We start from the raw sequence: 19,236 nt of genomic DNA on the forward strand, positions 1-19,236 counted from the left end.
GTCCAATTTCATTCTTCTGCATGTGTATGCCCAGTTTTCCCAAAGCCATTTAGTAAAGAGTATCCTTTTTCTATTGTGTTTTTGGCATCCTTGTCAAAGATCAGTCCATTATAGAAGTGTGGACTTGTTTCTAGGCTCTCAATCCTATTCCAATTGGTCTATATGTCTGTTTTTATGTCAGTATCATACTGTTATTATTACTGTAGCTTTGCAATATACTTTGAAATCAGGAAGTGTGATGCTTACAGCTTTATTTTTCTTGCTTATGATTACTTTGGCTATTCAGGTTCTCTTTTGGTTCTATATGCATTTTAGGATTGTTTTTTCTATTTCTGTAAAAAATTCCTTTGGGAATTTTATAGTTTGTATTGAAGTTATAGATCACTTTGGACAGTATGGACATTTTAATAATATTAATTCTTCTAATCCATGAGCATGGGATGTCTTTCCATTTGTCTGTGTATACATTTTCTTAAAATAGAATTTTGCTGGGTGCTTCAGTTATCTATTTCTGCATAACAAACTACTCTAAACAACAACTATTTTATTATTTCTCATGATTCTGTGGGTTGTTTGGGGTCTCATCGGAGTGGTTCTCATGTTGATCTTGATTGGGGTTTGTTAAGCATTCCAGATATTTCAGTGTCTGAGGGTGGGGAATCCAAGATGGCTTTATTCACATGTCCGGAGCCTTGACAGTGATAGCGGGAAGCCTGGGACCAGCTGATACGCAGAAATGGTTGGGCTTCTTTTTCTCTCCATGTAATTCCAAGGCCTTTTTCTTCCATCTGACTTCTCCATATGGCCTCTTTCTGCCATCGGGTCTTTCCAGAAGGATAGCTGGACTACTTACATGGAGTATCAGGGCTTCAAAAAGCACAAATGCTGAGGCTACTAGTCTCTCTGGAGTCTGGAATTATCATATCATCAGTTCTGTAACTTTCTACTGGTTCAAGTGAGTCACAGAGGGAACTCTGCTTCATTGTGGGAGAGTGCTACACAAGGGCATGAAAACTGAGAGGTATGTTTTGCTCTTTGGAGACCAGCTAAGGCATAAGATTTAGATTGATTTTTTTTCTCATTTCTTTGTGGGATATTGTTGCCACTGTTTATGGATTTTTAAAAAATCAATGTTGTAAAGACTGCAGTGAATTTAATTTTCATGACTTTATGGGTGATCTGCTTTATCTTGCTGGCTGCTTTTCAGATCTTTTCTTGGTATTTGATGTTCTGAATTTTTCTATTTGTATCTAAATATGAATTTTAAAAGCCTTTTCTGAATGCAATACATTGTCCTTCTTGAAGAATGAATTTCTCTCTTTTCTGAAAAATCCTTATATGTTTTCTAATCAAATATTGCCTCTCATCCATTTATTTATTCAGTACTTCTGGGTTTCAATTAGATGTACATTAGGCCATCTCTTTCTAAATTCCACATTTCCTTTCTTTTCTCCCATTTTCCTTTCTCTGTGTGCTATAGCCAAAGTAATTTCTTCACAATCAAGTTCAAATGCCACACACAGTGTATACTTTTAAAATAGACTTTTAATCTATCATTGAGTTACTATTTCCAGCAATTATACATGTTATGTATTAAAATTCTATTTAGCTTTTATCCAAATCTCCCCAGTCATTCTTGCTGCCTGCTTGTTTTTATGATACTGTCCTTTATCTTATTAAGGTTTTCATATATAGTTGTTTTCATTCTGTATCTACTAATTCTGATATCGGTCGTCTTTGAGGACGTTGCCAGTTGCTTCTGCTATCACTCATGGTATTTACCTCGTGTTTGGGACTTTGTTTCTGAGCATGCACGGGTGAGAATTCTGCATGAATGGAGCTGTTTTTCTCCAGATGACATTTGTTCCTGTCTCTGCCGAGAACAAGGTGCTACTTCCTTGAGACTGCATTAGCCTCCTTGAGAATCTTGGCTAAGGTCTCAAGTTTACCTTTTATGGATAGAATCCCAAGGATCACAGTTCTTGCTCTGCTCACTTGATTATCACTTGTGCTTCTCTTCCATAACTATATTATTGGAAAGAAATCTGTCCTCCTAGTAATCCCATCATCCCTGTCCAATTGCCCCTTCATCTTCAACCCTAGCTTCATACACTCTTTGGAAGGGAGACATTTGGACATTCCTTTACGATTCCTTCTGCTTATGCAAGCCCGAAAATATATTGTAAAGCCGGTTTATCAGGACCTAGTTTCTTTAGAATTGGGGGGGGAGGGGAGAGGTCACAGATTACTTACTCTCAATTTACTATTTATAATCCTGGGTTTTGTATGTTAAATTTATAATGTATTAAAGATTCAAACTAAACAGAATTATTTTTTTTATTTATTATGTTTATTGACAAATAAAATGGTAAGATATTTAAAACATACATCATGGTGATTTTAAATGTGTATACATTGTGAAAGGATTCCTCCCATCTAGTTAGTTAACACATACATCACCTCACATATTTATCTCTTATTTATTTATTTATGTTGGTGAGAACATTTAAATTGTACCTCCTAAGCAAATTTCAATTATATAATACAGTGTTATTAACTGCAGTCAACATGTTTTACATTAAGAAATGGTAATCTTATAAATAGTAACATCACACATGCTGTATTTTCCTTTGTACTCAACAGCCAGTACTATATTATCAACACAGGTTGACCTTTAATAAAGTGAAATGATATCAGCCAAATTCTGAAGCAAATGAATGATTACTGAGCAAATATGACTTTTCACATGTATTCAACTTGGAGGTAGTATACTAGAAATATTTTGAATTTATTATATACCATTGTACTTACAAGCATATAACATTACTGTGGTTAAAAAAAAACATATGAAAACAAATTTAATTTAATTTCTTTTTTAAAAAAGAAACTATCACTCAAAATAGCCAACACAATATTAAAGGAGAAGAACAAAGCTGGAGGACTGACTATAAGACTTAGTATAAGATTGGTATAAAGCTATACCAATCAAGACAGAGTGGTATTGCTGAAAAAACAGACAAATAGATCAATGAAACAGAATAGAGAATCTAGCAATAGATCCACATAAATATAATTAATTGATTTTTCGTAAAGGTTGCTTTTCAACAAATGGTGCTGGAACAAGTGGACATCTAGACACAGACCTTATCTTTCATGAAATAACTCAAAATTGATTATAAAGATAAATGTAAAATGCAAAACTATAAAATTCCTAGACTATAATAACATAGGTAAAAATCCAGATGATCCTTGATATGGTGATGACTTTTTAGATATAACACCAAAAGTACAATCCATAAAAAATAATTGATATGCTGGACTTCATTAAATTAAAAACTTATGCTCTAGGAAAGACAATGTAAACAGAATGAGAAGATAAGCCTGGGAGAAATTTTTCTGCAAAAGACACATCTGATAAAGGACTATTGTCCAAAATACACAAGAACTCTTAAAACTCATCAGTAAGGAAACAAAGAACCTGATTTTTAAAATGAGCCAAAGACCTTAATGGACATATCATCAAAGACGTTAACAGTTGGCAAATAAGCGTATGGAAAGACTCTACATCATATGTCACCAGTGAGAAGCAAATTAAAACAACAATGAGGTACATGACATATTTATTAGAATGGCCAAAATTCAGAACACTGACAACCTGAAATGCTGGTAAGGATGTAGAGCAGCAAAATTCTCACTTGTTGCTTGTATGAATGCAAAATGGTACAGCTACTTTGGAAGACAGTTTGTTGGTTTCTTACAAAACTAAACATATGCTTTCTACAAAATCCAGCAATAGCACTCCCTGGTATTTACCCAAGGGAGTAGAATACTATGTTCACACAAAAACCTGCACAAAGATCTTAGAGCAGCTTTATTCATAATTGCCCAAACTTGGAAGCAACTAAGGTGTCATTCAGTAGGTGAATGGATAAATGATAACTGTACAATAAAATATTATTCAGTGCCCCAAACTAATGAACTATCAGGCCACAGAAAGACAGGGAGAAATCTTAAATGCATATTGCTAAGTGAAAGAACCCAAACTGAAAATGCTTCATACTATATGGCACATGCTATATGATATTTTGGAAAAGGCAAAACTATGGGAGCAGTAAAAAAGATCAGCAGCTGCCAGAGGCTGGGGTGGGGGGAGGGATGAATAGGCAAAGCATGGAGGATTTCTAGGGTGGTGAAAATACTCTGTGTGATGATGGATACATGTCATTATACGTTTTTCCAAATCACAGAATGTACAACACTATGCACTTTGGATGATTATGATATGTCAATGTAGGTCGACCAGTTGATACAAACAGCACTCTGGTGGGGGATGTTGATAATAAAGAAGGCTATGCACATGTGGGCCCGAGATATATTGGAAATCTCTATATCTTCCTCTCATTTTTTCTATGAACCTAAAACTGTTCTAAAAAATAAAGTGTAAAAAATGTAAAAGAAATGGTCCTGGAAAAGTTCTACTTGTGGAAACAAAATAATGAGATGCTTTGGAGCGGATCTTTTTTGAGAAAAATCTCCGGAGTGCCCTTTAATTGTGAGGCATTAGGCATTGATCCAGGTCAGAAAGGCGGCCTGGAGCTGACACCTATTGCTTTGTCTACACTGCCACTTCATTTTGGAGGAATTACATCACAAATTCTAGAAACTGTCCTCGGTATCTAGATGGATTTAATGGGATCTTTCATATTTTTCAGTGACCCCATTCATTATAATTGAGCACTTGACCCCAAATGGGCTGATTATAATTCCCTAAATGCCTTGAATTTAGGACATAGGAAGAGTCTTGAACTCAAGAAGTAGCAAGGTCAGTTATTTTTAAATAAACAAATTCAATTAATAGAGGTTGAATATGTTTCATAGAATTCTTAGTACATCAGAATGTTATCTCTGAGTAGGGTCAAGTGCTATCACTTCTCTGCTATACTAGTTGTCAAAGTTTGCTAATAGCATACAGGGTGGAGCAAAAGTAGGTTTACAGTTGTTCATTTGGAAAATAACACAGTAACTAATAAATAATAATAGAAGAATCTATGTTTTGTATACTCACAACTGTAAACCTGCATTTGCCACATCCATATATAAATGGAAGCATTTATTTGTAGAGTTAAGAACAGCTGGGATAAGTAAGAATGCCACCAAATCATTTAATTTGAATATGAATTCTATCTATAGTAGTTAAGTCTAAATTTGGGGTGATGGATGTGTTAACTAACTTTATTGTGGTAGTCATTTCACAATAAATGCATGCATCAAATCATCACATTGTACACCTGTAACTTACACAATGTTATATGTCAATTATATCACAAGAAAGCTGGAAAGTTGAAGTCTAAATTTGATTTTTATATCATTAAGGACTCTTGATTTTAAGTGATAGAAAAAATAAAGATTTTTTAAAATAGAATTCTTTGATGCATATAATTAAAAATCTGGGATTATATTTATCTTTATGTATTTCTTGAACCAGAATGAGCTCAATGTCTCACTTCTCTGTCTTCCCTGTGCCAATTCCACTCTCTGTCATGCTCAACCTTTATACTGCAATGTGGCTACATCTTCATAATCCCAAGATCAGTGGAAAAGAGGAAATTCTTCTCCCCCGCATTAAATATAAAGATCCAGAGTGTTATTCTAAATATAGATCCGTCATAAACCCATCACTGAACAGACCACTGGGCCCATAGGAAGATCTAATATACAGGGCAGGTTAGCCTAGGTTATGGCATGATAAGCAAAAACCTAATAATCCAATGGCTATAACAACAGTCCTTATGTCTCTCACAGGCTCTGTGGCCATCAGAGGCAGGGTGTTTCTTAGTCATCCTTACTCCCGGACTCACCCTAAAGGGCAACCACTGTCTGCTGCTGTCATGGTGGTAGAAGAAAGAATTTGGCTGGACCCACATTAGCAACCATATGCCTCACCTCACAGTGACATATACTTCCTTTATTCACTATTCATTAACCAGACAGAATCGTCACAAGCCCCGCTCAACCACTGGGGACAAGGAAGTACAACCCTTACCATGTACTCAGAATGGGAAAATTTAATTTTTATTTTTATTTTTTGCCAAATAGCATTAATAAATGCCTAATGCACTATTTGGCTCAAGTTATATACCCACCTAGACCTGGGAGCATAGTCAGCCCCACTACAATTTAGACCCTATATATCCTCACGAAAAAATTTAGTCTATTGGTAGAAAAAAGTAAGAGTTGCCATCAGAAAACAAAACAAAACAAAAAACCCAATATCACATTTAATTAAGTCAGTTTCTAGTAAATGACTGAAGTTTTGGATTCAGTATGAGTGTATTTTCCTATGCTAGTAAATTATTAACATGAAGAGTTATAAACCAAAAGCCAAAAACTAAATGTCATTTTCTCCCCATCCTCCTGATTCTAATCTGGTTGACCCCTGAAGGATCAACACAGTCTAAAGTTTTCACAGTAGACATTTTAAATCTAGTTCAGTTGCTAATTTATAGGTCATAAACAGCGCAACCTGTGACACTGAAGTAGTTTTAAACCCATAACTAATTCTATTAAAAAAAATAAACATGTGTGAGTCACACTTGGGTTTTCATTTTTTAGTACCTAGCTAGAATGGTTCTTTTCATTGTAGTTGCAGCATCATTAGATTGGGGGTTTTATTTTTCCTGCAAGATGTTCAGTATCAAGGGTTTTCTTCCTTTGGTTGTGAAGAACAGATATCCATTTAAGTGAATTCAAAAAAAAAAAAGGAATCTACTGTAAGGCTACCATAGGTAATCTCTGTTTTCTCCATCTCTAGGACTATGCTGACTTTTTTCATTTTTCTCCTCTTCTTCCTTAGCATCTGCCCTTCCATTTTCTTTCATAATGATCTCTCTACTCGTTCACTTTCATAGCCCAGGGCATGGCAAAGGACAATGACAAGTTACAATCTCCAGACCTTTTAGTCAAATTCCAAAGAAAAAGAATCAAATTCACTGGGTGTTGGAAACTGGTCTTCTGTTAGTCAAATCAGTTCTGGTTGGGGGGAAAGTATCACATGGTACATATCACTGCTTCTTTCAGGGCTTTTGGGTGAGGTCAGTTAAGCAAGAAGAATTGTACAGAAAGCTAATTGGCTATGACTACTGTAGGAATTAGGATGCAAATATTAATACCACTTATGGTTACTGCAATTGTAAGTGCTTTAAATGTTAACTTATTGAATCCTATAATGCAGATACTATCTCATATTATAGATAAGAAAACTGAGATACAGAGAGATTTAAAAAAAACAAAACTTGTCAATGGTCATGCAGTTACTGAAAGTACGCAGTCTTGTTCAGAGTCTGTGGTCTTACCTTTCATGCTATACTACTACTCTACTATCCTAAAGCATCCAAGTTTACATCAGAGAGTTTATTAATGTTTTGGGGGCTGTTCTCTTAACTCTTTTGCCAGTAGTAAAATGCTTCTCAATCCCCAAAACTCATGTCGAATACCAGGAATATCAGTATTTTCACTTAGCGAGCTTCCCTAAGTACCTTCCTTCTGCTACTAAACCACCATGCACTGATGACCTGAATTACCACACATATTACCTTGTCCTATAATGGAATAATATTGTAATACTATGAGGTTCTGTAGAGCAAGGGTGATATGTTTCTTATCTTTATATTCCGGGTGCACAGCATAATTAGTGGCACATAGTATATACTTAATGAATTGTTATTAAATTATTCACTTAATGAAAAACATAAATGCACTAACTACGATTTGTGCTATATAGATTTTACCAATTTCTCTTCTGCTATCATTACATAGGACAAAAAGTGCTTCTATAAGAAAACCCGGGAACAATGCCTGTGAATCTTTGAAATTACTGGGATTCAGAAGCCGAGACAGTGGCTGGTTTGGGCTTGATGGTGTTGCGGTGAGAACCACGCAGAGTGGCTTGATATCATTTGAATTGTGTGAACACTTAGAGAGGTAATACAATAGTAAACAATAAAAGCTGATGATGTTCTATCCCAGTGATTTATTATTGGTTTTACGGAAATGGGATCATAGGATTACATTTTTATTCTTCAGATAGGAGTATGAATAGTCCCTTAGGGTGTGCTTAAAATGCAAACCAGAGCTGACATGAATATGCTATCTGTAATTTCATTTATGATAGTTTAATAACTGCTTTTGGAAACCACTCATAACTTAGATTTATTTTTACAGGTTGCTTCTAACTCCAAAATAGTTTTAAAATAGCACCTTCATTTCTGAAATTCCATGACGATAGTAATTAACTGTTCATAGTATACTCATCTCATAACTATGTATTTATAAACTGAATTTGTTATTTCAGTGTCCTCATTTTGCTTTCTCATTTCCATGCTTTCTAGACAGCTCATTATGAGAAGAGTTTTAGACCACTTTAAGGTTGATGAGAAGTAGACATTCATAAAGAGAGGGCAATCATATGTCCAAAGATAGACTTTATTTCATAATGGAACAGCTTGTGTCTACAATTGTCTTGGGTCAGGTTCGAGTCTAAGATGTAAATGCAAATGACTTATTGAAAAAGGGCCCTCAGGTTAATCCTGCAAGGGAATAAAAGAAACAACGAGGCTTTGCAGTGTGACTATCAAGATGTCTGGCTTTCCACCCCTGTGTCCGTCAGTCCTTGTCTCTGGCAGTGGGGCTGCTTTGGATTGAGGGTTCCTGCCGGGCAGTTCTCTGGAGAAGGGCTGGATGATGGATGATCCAACCAAGGGGAGGGGTCTGTATTAATTTGCTAGGATCCCAGAATAAAGTAGAAAAAGCTGGGAAACTTAAACAACAGAAATTTATCACCTTAGTTCTGTACGCTAGAAGTCCAAAGTCAAGGTGTTGTTAGCAAGGTGCATTCCTTTTGAGGACTGTGAAAGAAGGACCCGTTCCAAGGCTTTGTCTTTGGCTTGTACATTGCTGTTGTTATGTCCACCAGGCATTGATTCTGTATGCATATCTTTGTGCCCCAAATTCCTCTTTTTATGGCACCAGTCATATCAGATTGGGGCCCATCTTAATGACCTCACATTAACTTCACCTCTGTAAAGACCCTATCTCCAAATAAGGTCACATTCTGAGGTACTGGGTTTTAGGATTTCAACATATGGATTTGGGTAGAGGGGACACAATTCAACTCATAATAATTCAACCCATCATAATAATCCTTACAACACCTGACAGAGAGGAATATTTCAACCCCTAGTTACTGATGATATACATATTCTGAATCTTATTGCTAGTAAATAGATTATTTTGATCATCATTCTCTTCTATAATTTGAAATACATATTAGTAATGCTAATTAAAATATAATTTAAAATATGCTGCCATATTTAGAGCTGAGCTGAGACTATAAAATTTCTTTGTTTAAGAGCATCTGTTTTAGAATTTGTTTTGATTTGAGCTGGTTTCCTGACTGCCCAGTTTCATTTAAGTCATTCATGAATCTAACCAGTTGGTCATCAGAATGCTTGATTTTGCCCTAGCCGGTATGGCTCAGTGGATAGAACCACGGATTGAAGGGTCCCAGGTTTGATTCTGGTCAAGGGCACATGCCTGGGTTGCGGGCTCAATCCCCAATGGGGGGCATGCAGGAGGCAGCCGATCAATGATTCTCTCTTATCATTCATGTTCCTATCTCTCTCTCTCTCTCCCTACCTCTCTGAAATCAATAAAGGTATATTAAATTTTGTTTTAAAGAATGCTTGATTTTAAAGGAAATTTAGATGATAATGGCTCCTTTCATGGGTATTACCAGTCATCAGTGATATTTTTGAGACTCTATGTTTCCCTTCGGTCATGCCTCTTCTCTCCCATGCAGGTTTATTGTGGTCCACCTGTCCTCCATTGTGGACAACAGCCATTTGGTTTCTTTTGTGAAATCTTTAGAGGAAGCCATGCTCAGCACCAGTGCCTGCATTGTACTGTATCACCAGAAAGACAGTCCACACCGAGTGGTTATTTCAGCGGTGCCTTCTAAAGATCTAAACCAGGAGCTTAGGAACCTGCGCTCGGAAGCCTGCAGTGGTCCTCCAGAGCCGTCTCGCCACTTCCAGGTGAAAGAAGGAGAACAACTTCTTTTAAGGTTTACTGGAAACATATTTGCTTCAAGTAAGTATAAAGACATCTTTTTGCATATTCTACGGGCTATCAGCCACAGACTTCAGAAGGAGTTTGCTCAACTTATATTCCTAGGAAAACTTCTGAGGACTGAGGGGCTTCTGAAGAGCAGGGAGAGAAAGAAACTCATTTACTTCTTTCTTTCCAGGCTCTTCCTTTGCTTTTTAGGGGAGGAATTCTCCTTTATGGGCAGACTCTAAGGGACACTCTTAGAAATCATCTTCTCTATGATTACTCTCTGAGTCCAAGCTAGGATCATCTCATTCCTACACCAAAGCAGTTGCCTCCTAAATACTCCTCTTTCTCCACTATTAGTCACAGGAAATCCATTTACATATTGTGACAACAGTGACCTCTTATAAATAATACTTTATTACTCTCCGATTAAAACCTTATGATTACCTCCTATTCTACTTAAAATAATACCCAAACTCTTGTTGTCTTACAATCTAACCTGGGGTCAACAGACCCCTAAGAGATATGTGGATAGAACTATATTCCAGTACAATTGTCTTGTTTGTAATTCCACTTATTTTATTTTACATATTTAAAAGACTGCTCTGAGAAGGAATCAACAAATTTCACCAAAGTACAAAAGAGTTCATGGCACAAAAGTGGGCTGGAACCTCTGATCTGGTGACACACCCCTGCTTCCTGTTGATCCTCATATTTATCTAGTGGTTTTTTTTTAATCTAGTGCTTTTTGTTTCCACTATAAATCTTACCACAAGTTGGAATTATTTTACTTATTTAATTGTTTACTTATGTTTCATCCATATGCTTATGCTGTATCCTAGTTCATCAAAGGCTTTCAATAAATGTGATGATGCTGAGAAAAAACAAACAGGGTGAGTGAATCTGAGAAGGGGCAGGAGAGGTGGGAAAAGTGAGGGAATCAATGAGAAAGAAGAGAGAAAAGGAAATGAAGAGAACAAGAGAAGGAAGGAAAAAGAGAACAGAGAGAAAACAGCTGAGTAAGAGAAGAGAAAAAGATTCGGGGGGAGCTGCCATCACAGAATTTTTTTTTTTTTATTATTGATTCAACTCCTTCCCTTCTCTAACTCCTTTCTTTGAGGTGGAATAGAATCTAACAGGTATGCATATAAAAATGAGGTGTGAGCTCTAGCTGGTTTGGCTCAGTGGATAGAGTGTCGGCCTGCGGAATGAATGGTCCCAGGTTCGATTCTGATCAAGGACACATGGCTGGGTTGCGGGCTTAGTCCCCAGTAGGGGGCGTGCAGGAGGCCACTGATCAATTATTCTCATCATTGATGAATCTATCTCTCTCTCCCTCTCCCTGCCTCTCTGAACTCAATAAAAAAAAAAAAAATTTTAAAGATGAGGTGTGAGGGAGAACGCAGGGATAGGTTTCTGGGCCAGCAGTCTTGTAATAGACATGACTTGGAGTAATATTCTCTGTTGACTTGTAAATTAATATAGATCCCAATGATTTTTAATGTTGAATCTCTCTGATTCTGGAAATTACTGCAAGCCCCATGGGCTCTTTGTTGCATCAAAAATGATGCAGCTTGAAGCTGAGGCTGTTGTTTTTCTGATGTCGCTGATGTAAGTGAGAACTAAAGTGTCCCAATTTGAAGTATCTCTTCCACTCTCACATGCAGAGTCTCAGCCATCTGAGGCAGCTGCCAGGACTTAGAGAGTGTCAAGGATGTCAGAAAAGGGAAAAGGGAGGAGAAGAGGGGGAGGAAGGAAGGGTGGAAGAAACCCTTCTTCCTACTTGGCAGCCGGAGCAGAAATCATGGTGTCCACCGTGGGACAATCTCTCTAAGAATAGATAGTCAAAAACTGGAAGTGGCCCACCCAAATGAATGATGCAAATGATTTTCCTGTAATACTTGGGACAACAGCTGTGTTTACCTACTGCCCTAAACAGGAGTGAGTTACTGTGCTTCTTATGGGCAGTGGCACTGAGTGTACTTTTCCCTGTAATGCCAGGGAGCATATGCTAAAACAAGAGTTCCTGAAGATAGCCAGTGTGTGTGCAATTCCCCTGAATGAGGAACAGAGAAGAGCTCATCTTCACTCAAAGAAAATGAGTCAGGCAGGATGCCAGAATCAGTTCTGCTTTGTCTTTTCTAGAAACCCATGTTCAGTTCTGGAGTCTCACTGCTTTTTTGGTTTTTCTCTATTTAAGAGAAGCCAGGAGTAAGGAATTGCTATTCATCTTTGCATCAGGGTCTGGGTCCTTTCTGTGAATCTCATGAAATCAGAGGCTGTCTGCGTAGGGTTCTCCTCCCCACCCATCCTACCCCTACCTGCAACTATCTCCACCTGCATTTTCATAGCTCACCTTGATGATCGTGTTCAGAGACGCCTTCTTTCCTGATTATGCCAGTCCTTATTTTACTTCTTCAGAGTCTATGTGCTTCTTTTTTTTGTGGACCTCGCCATAGATGCAATCTTTTACTTATTCATTTAATTGTTGGTCATTGACAGTTTCTCTGACTACAGTCTCACAAAGGGAGGGTGTGTCTTGTTATCAAGCACTATTCAATCCCCAGCACCTAGGACGGTGCCTGACAGTTAGAAGGAATACATTGAGTATTTGTTGGAAGAATGAAGACAAAAACGTTTGAAAAGACTTAACACAATAGCATTGTGCAATTAAGTGTTTAAAGCTTTAGTACATTTAGATGACTGCTCTCTGAGATATGTCCAAATCTCTATATGCATTATGTAAAATAGAGATGACTTCTTCGAGTGAGGACCATGGGACATGGATTTTATTTAACGTCTAAGAGAAAAATAGATCGATAGGCAGTCCCCTTAGTCTTTATATTGACCTTTGGCATTCTGCACACAAGCCAGAGTATGCATTGTCTCGGTCAGAGCTATCAATTCAGCACGTAAGCTTTTTACTGAATGACATGGAAGCCCCCAGTACTTACAAAATCCAGAAGGTGCTGGGAAATGGGCAGACCAAATTTAAGTGGGCTACTTTTGTCATACAAATCCAAAACAATGAAAAATTCTGCTTCTTATCATTTGCTATCATTTATTGAACACATTATATGCAAGGCCCTGTGCCAAATACTTTTTATCCATATTATCTCGCTTTATTCCCAGGACAAACCTAGGAGTTAAGTTTTATTTTTCCCTTTTTAAACATAAGAATGTTAAGTAAAGCTCGAAGAAGCTCAGGGATGTGAAAGAACTGGATAAATATGACAGCGTACGAAAGTAGTAGAGGCTGGACTGGGATCTATATCTTTATGGCAAAAACATATTATAACTGCTGCATTATACCTGGCTAAGGGTAATGCAGACATGCCTTAGGGAACGTGGTAGTGTCTGTCTGTGGTTGCTGTGATGAAGCAAAATAATCCTGATTGCCATGGTAAAACCCCCGTGTCAGGTTATGTTTACCAAAGCTTCATTATTTTCAGTGTGCAATGTGAAGACTTTGGCATATCATTGTTTGGGGGAATTCACCAGGTTTTAATAGAAATTCCAGTAATGTGACTCTAGTAACCATTTCATGTAGAAGTTTTCGAACAGCACTTCCTATTTCTGCGATGGTGGAAATATTTTACTGCTGCAGTGCCCAGTAATGTAGCTACTGGACAATTTTGGCTAGTGAACATTTGAAATGTGGTTAGAGTGACTAAGGATTGCATTTTAACTTTAATTACTTGTAACTTTAATTTAAAAAGCAACAGGTTGCTAAGTGGCACCGGATCTGGAGTGTCACTACGAGGTCATGATAGTGTGCACTATGATATAGAAAGGGGAGAGTAAAAAAAATAGCAATTCTTGAAAGGTGAAAATAATTTTTTAAACACAGGGTGAGCTATTTCTAATTGTTTCTTGGTATAGCAAAATGTAATAGAAAATGGAAGATTATTAGACCTAGAAGCAGGTGGAGATTCCTTGGTTCAATTAATAAGAAATCTTTTGAGTAATTTACACAGTCTTAGGGTCTATTGCTGCTGCTTTGTCAGGATATATTTTGACAAGAGGCAATGACACCAAAAACGCTTTAAGTGCATTAAAGAATTATATGATTATTTGGATTTTTAAAAATTAAGACAAAGTGGTATATCTTACTAATAACAAGTGCATGTTACTTCTATGTAGGCAATGGGAAGGATTATGGAAAAGACTACAAGCTTATTTTTCATTTACAAAGAAAACCCAGGCTGGAACTCCAAATCAAAGAGGTGGATGAATTTGGCAACTACAGCTGCTCGCATTATAAGGGCACTGTTGTAGTTTACAAACTACCGAAACAAAAGACAATCCACAACTTGGACCAATCTCTCATACTTAATGAAAACCATTATCAGTTGCCAGTGTGTAAATTACCATTGAGACTACCAAAGGTGAGTTCTTTTACTTCCCTAATTACCATATTTTGTTAATTATTTGTAATGCTCTAGCACAATCAAAACTTCTGCACACGGATACTTGAAGTTAAAAGGAAAGGTAACAATAAAGTTGATAAGGAAGAAGTGGGTAGCAACAATTTTAGAGTGTAGAATGCATACCAGGGTTCCCACTTTCATATAAACTTTCTAACAGGAACAATTCAAATTGAGTTGATCCTGACAGTATGTAGTTAATGACTATGGAAATCATGTCATTCAGTTTCTGTGACTGCATTTTAGTGACTGGGAGATCATTATGAAAACATTGGATATATTTTGGACCACCACCCTTTGAGGAAAAATCAGGTGGTGAGCATAGAAATGACATCAAAATATTTTCACCAAGATTTACCAAATCCTGCACATTTGTTTTAAGAGTTAATTACTCTTATTTAAAACTAGAGGCCTGGTGCACAAAATTCAACCTGGCCTACTCCCTCTCACAGTCTGGAGCCCTCAGGGATGTCTGACTGATGGCTTAGGCCTGCTCCCCATGGACCTAAGCCATCAGTCAGACATCCTTAGCGCTGCCGTGGAGGCAGGAGAGGCTCCTGCCATTGCCACTGTGCTCTCCAGCCATGAGCCCGGCTTCTGGCTGAGCAGGGGAGTGCACTGATCACCAGGGGGCAGCTCCTGCATTGAGCGTCTGCCCCCTAGTGGAAAGTGCGCATCATAGCAACTGGTCATTCTGCTATTCAGTCGATTTACATATTAGCTTTTTATTATATAGGATTCTTACTCTTATCAGGAAAGTAAGATTGAATTGTTTCTCCAAATGTATCAAACAACAAAAAATTTTATTACCATACATACTATTTCTTTTAGTGATCCATGGCTTAGTACTTCTAAACAATATTATTAATGAGAAATTAACTGAAAAAGTTGTTTTATCACTCTAAAGGAAGAACAAACTTATTCTTTAAAGATGCCAAGATTATTTTTCCATGTTTTTCTCTTTTTTGTGTTATGACTAGCAGGAATATATTTTCTATCGGGTTAGATTTTGTAATGATGTTAAATAAATCAGTAAAGTAATTACTTTGACAAATATTCACGGAACTTTGGAAATAGGCAATGTGTCATGTTAGACAGAATGACAAACACAGAGCTAGAGAGGGTACTTCATGCCCTAAAGCTGCCTTGTCCTGAGTGGTAGCCACTATCCACACATGCCTATGGAGCACTTGAAATATGGCTCGTCCGAATTGAGATGTGCTGTATCTGTGAAACACATACTGGATTTCAAAGGCTCAGTACAATGAAATGTAAAATATTTCATTAATAATTTATGTTAGTTACCTAATACTGTAATACTTTGGTTATGAGATTAGATAAAATACATTATTAAATTAATCTTATCTGTTTTTTTAAAAATGTATGTGACTAAAATAAAATAAATAAAATTACTTATGTGTCTCAAGCTATATTTCTATGGGACAGCACTGCTGTAAGTGATTTACAATCTAGTAGGTTTGCAAAACAAGTATACAAATCACCTTGTAAGGGAGTAACAGATGAAGCTACGGCATAAACAGCAGTAGTAACAGTTGCTCAGAAGAGAGAACTGGCCTTCTTGGAGGCTGAAATCAGAAGTTTCATGGTGATTGTGGAATTTTATCTGAACCATGTAAGTTCGTAGAAATTTGGCCTTTGGAAATGGAGAAAAAGTATGCTAGGATGAGGAAGTGAAATGAATTTGAGTGGGGATGGTAGGCATAGCTTAGCAGGAATTCATAAGCCATATAATAACCATCATAATATTTTCAATGAGTTAAAAATCTTCCAAGAGCTTTAAAACACAGTATAATTAAATTCTCACAAAAACCCTAGAAGCCATTTTCACTGTTTTCATTTTACAGGAAACTGAGGCACGGAAATTTTAGGTAACTTGCCCATGGTCCCATAGCTAGGTAAGTGTCAGAGCTGGGATGTTAACCCAGAAACCTGTGCGCTGATGCCTCTTTGGCAGATAAACCTAGGTTTCTTAGAGATGGATTTTAGGATGGCCAGGTTCACCCTTGAAGTTGTATGACAATATCATGTATACTATGTTTAGTGTGGAGGTGATATTAAAATTACGTAACAAATGATACGACATGGGTTCTGCTCATTCAAACTGAAAATAGCCATTTGCGCAGAAGTGCGGGATCCTTAGAGACATTAACACTTTACTTACTAGTTTTGGGGAGGTCCTGGGGTTCCTGGGAAGCATGTGTAGGGTGGTAGAGTCTATTAAGCTGCTGATACTGAAAAGTGTATGTTAAGAACAGTATAGCCTTTTAGGTGTGTACCCACTCTCAGTTTTCCCTCTTTTCACTTTCATTTCCACCCGGGCCTTCCCACTTGCTGCTTCCTATGTCTGGGGCTGTCCTCTCTCAGTCACATGGCTGGTTAACATTCAGGTCTAAGCTCAGATATCACTTTCTTAGCCTAGTGTCCCCACCCCCTTATCTAAAATCGCTTTAACCCATTACCTTTTTAACACTTACCCCTAATTGAAATTATTAGATTTATTTATGTCCATTTATTTTCTATTCTCCTTTGCTCCTTGAGAAAGCTTCATGAGTGAAAGCCCTCGCCTACCCCTAAAAGTTTAGGAACTTGACTTGCAAGGGTGGGGGACCTTTTTTCTGCCAAGAGTCATTTGGATATTTAGAACATCATCCACGGGCCATACAAAATTATCAACTTACAAATTGGCCTGATCTATTTGGTCAGACATTTAGTTAACTCACCCCTCATGCCTTGGCAGGGCCAAAACAAATGATCTTGTGGGCCTTATACAGACATTCTCCACCCCTGGGTCTTAAAGGGTCTTGAACTGCCTTAGATCAGTGGTTTAGAGTCTGACTGCACAAATGCTTAACCCGAGGGCTAAGGCATTGATTTGGATCCACACAAAGATTTGAGAGCAGCGGAATGACACAACAGGGTGTCTTCCAATAGCTCGATTTAGCACATTACTTCCTAAGATCACTATGTGGCTCTGCTGCTACGGGGTGGCCAGAGGGAGACAAGTAAGAGGGCTGTCAGACTTCTCTACCAGGAGGTAGTGAGGGCCTCACTGTGATGATGGCCGACAATGGAACAAAAGGCCATGATGTAAGCGAGGACAGGCTTGAGGTCCAAAACGTGACCACAGATACAGCTTTCGGTTTGCAGTGTTTTCTCTGTGGCCTATCTGATATCATGAATTAATTGGCTAAATTAGCCAAGCTAGCTAATTTAGAAATTTGTATAGATTTGTTTCAATTCAAGTCTATGTTAGTGATTGTTCAGGTCTTTTGCCTAAGCTCTGCCTCTATCTTGATTCTAGTACCACATTCCCTACCCACTTGCCTGAGCAATTCCTAGTGGTCACCCCTCACACCTCTGCTGAGATGTGGCTTCTCCCAGGAAGCCTTTCCTCCATGCCTAGTCCGGCGTTCCCATAACATCCTGTATTTTCCCTATCGTTGTAATTACCATATTTCACTCTAATAACTGGCTTCCCAGTAGACAAATGTTTCTCAATCATTTTTGTTTGTTTTTGCCATCCTATCACAGATATTATGTGCGTCTGTTTATGTACTGTGTGTATATATACATATAGAGTACATACATATATATATATTTCATATAATATGCATATTTTATAAGATATGTATATGTTGTACACATTAAAAGAGTAAGCTTTTTTTTTTTTTTATCTTGCCCAAAAGCAAATTTTCTCTCTTTGAGGGTGATATTACCTCGGATGAGAATGAGAGCAATTGACTGGGCAGGCACTTCCGTTGTCCTGCTCACTTTGTATCATCAGTGCCACGCACACATACATGTGCTTGACAAACATTTGAGAATGACTAGCTGAGTCAAACAATTTCTTCAAACCTTAAAATTGTCCAACCTGGGTGTTGATTATTGAAACTATAAGGAAATATTTAAAAATAGTACATTTTAAATATCTGCTGCCTTTCATATGTGTATCTACTGCCAACATGCCCCCTGTCCTGACCTCCTCTCCCGGGGCATTCGCATAGGGCCAGTCAGCGTCACTCTTTCCTATGCCCAAACACAGTCCTTACAACACGTTCTTGGGATTGAGGAAGAACCTGTGGCTGTGGAAATGTTTCCCATCTTTTCAAACTAACATACCTAAGTGGGAACTGAAACTATGATCATTATTTTTAAAAGAACAGATTTCTTCCATAAAGTTCAAAATTTTTAAAAATCAACCTCAGCTAGACAACATTAGAATGGGCTGTTTCTGAGGAAATGAATGTAGCCTTTTTATAGAGAGGTTGGCATTAGTCACTACTATATTATGCATACATTTATACATGTAGCATAAATTAAGTGAAGTCATTTGTCAAAATTAAAAGTGCTTTCCACACAGAAGATAGGCAGTAAATGTTTATATGTATGTATTTAGATCTAAACACAAACATATTCATATGACACATAAACATAAGATGTAATGCTAATATACTGCGTCTGATTCCCAAAGATGTGAAAACATAACCACCCATTACTTCATGCCCATGAGTATGTGTGTGTATTTTATCCTTCAGCCACCATAGTGTATTTATTCATATGTTAACTTGACAAACACTGCTTGTATCCCATGAGGAAGACATACATGCTATTCCTGTATATATGGTCTCATTCTTCCCTGGCTTCTTTGCAGACTATTCTTAACTCAGAGTGTTTCTTC

General features: G+C 37.4%; 1 protein-coding gene across 1 annotated transcript in view; it reads left to right on the forward strand.

Moving 5' to 3' along the window:
- DTHD1 (death domain containing 1) overlaps positions 1-19,236 on the forward strand; it is a 58,274-nt gene that overhangs the window by 20,358 nt on the left and 18,680 nt on the right. Inside the window, exons 7-9 of the mRNA XM_036331037.1 lie at positions 7,816-7,980; positions 9,857-10,146; positions 14,254-14,498. Of these exons, the coding sequence (XP_036186930.1) occupies positions 7,816-7,980; positions 9,857-10,146; positions 14,254-14,498 (700 nt within the window). The remainder of the gene's footprint in view (positions 1-7,815; positions 7,981-9,856; positions 10,147-14,253; positions 14,499-19,236) is intronic.

The sequence above is a fragment of the Myotis myotis genome, unplaced genomic scaffold (assembly GCF_014108235.1).
Source record: "Myotis myotis isolate mMyoMyo1 unplaced genomic scaffold, mMyoMyo1.p scaffold_m19_p_1, whole genome shotgun sequence".
NCBI lineage: Eukaryota > Metazoa > Chordata > Mammalia > Chiroptera > Vespertilionidae > Myotis > Myotis myotis.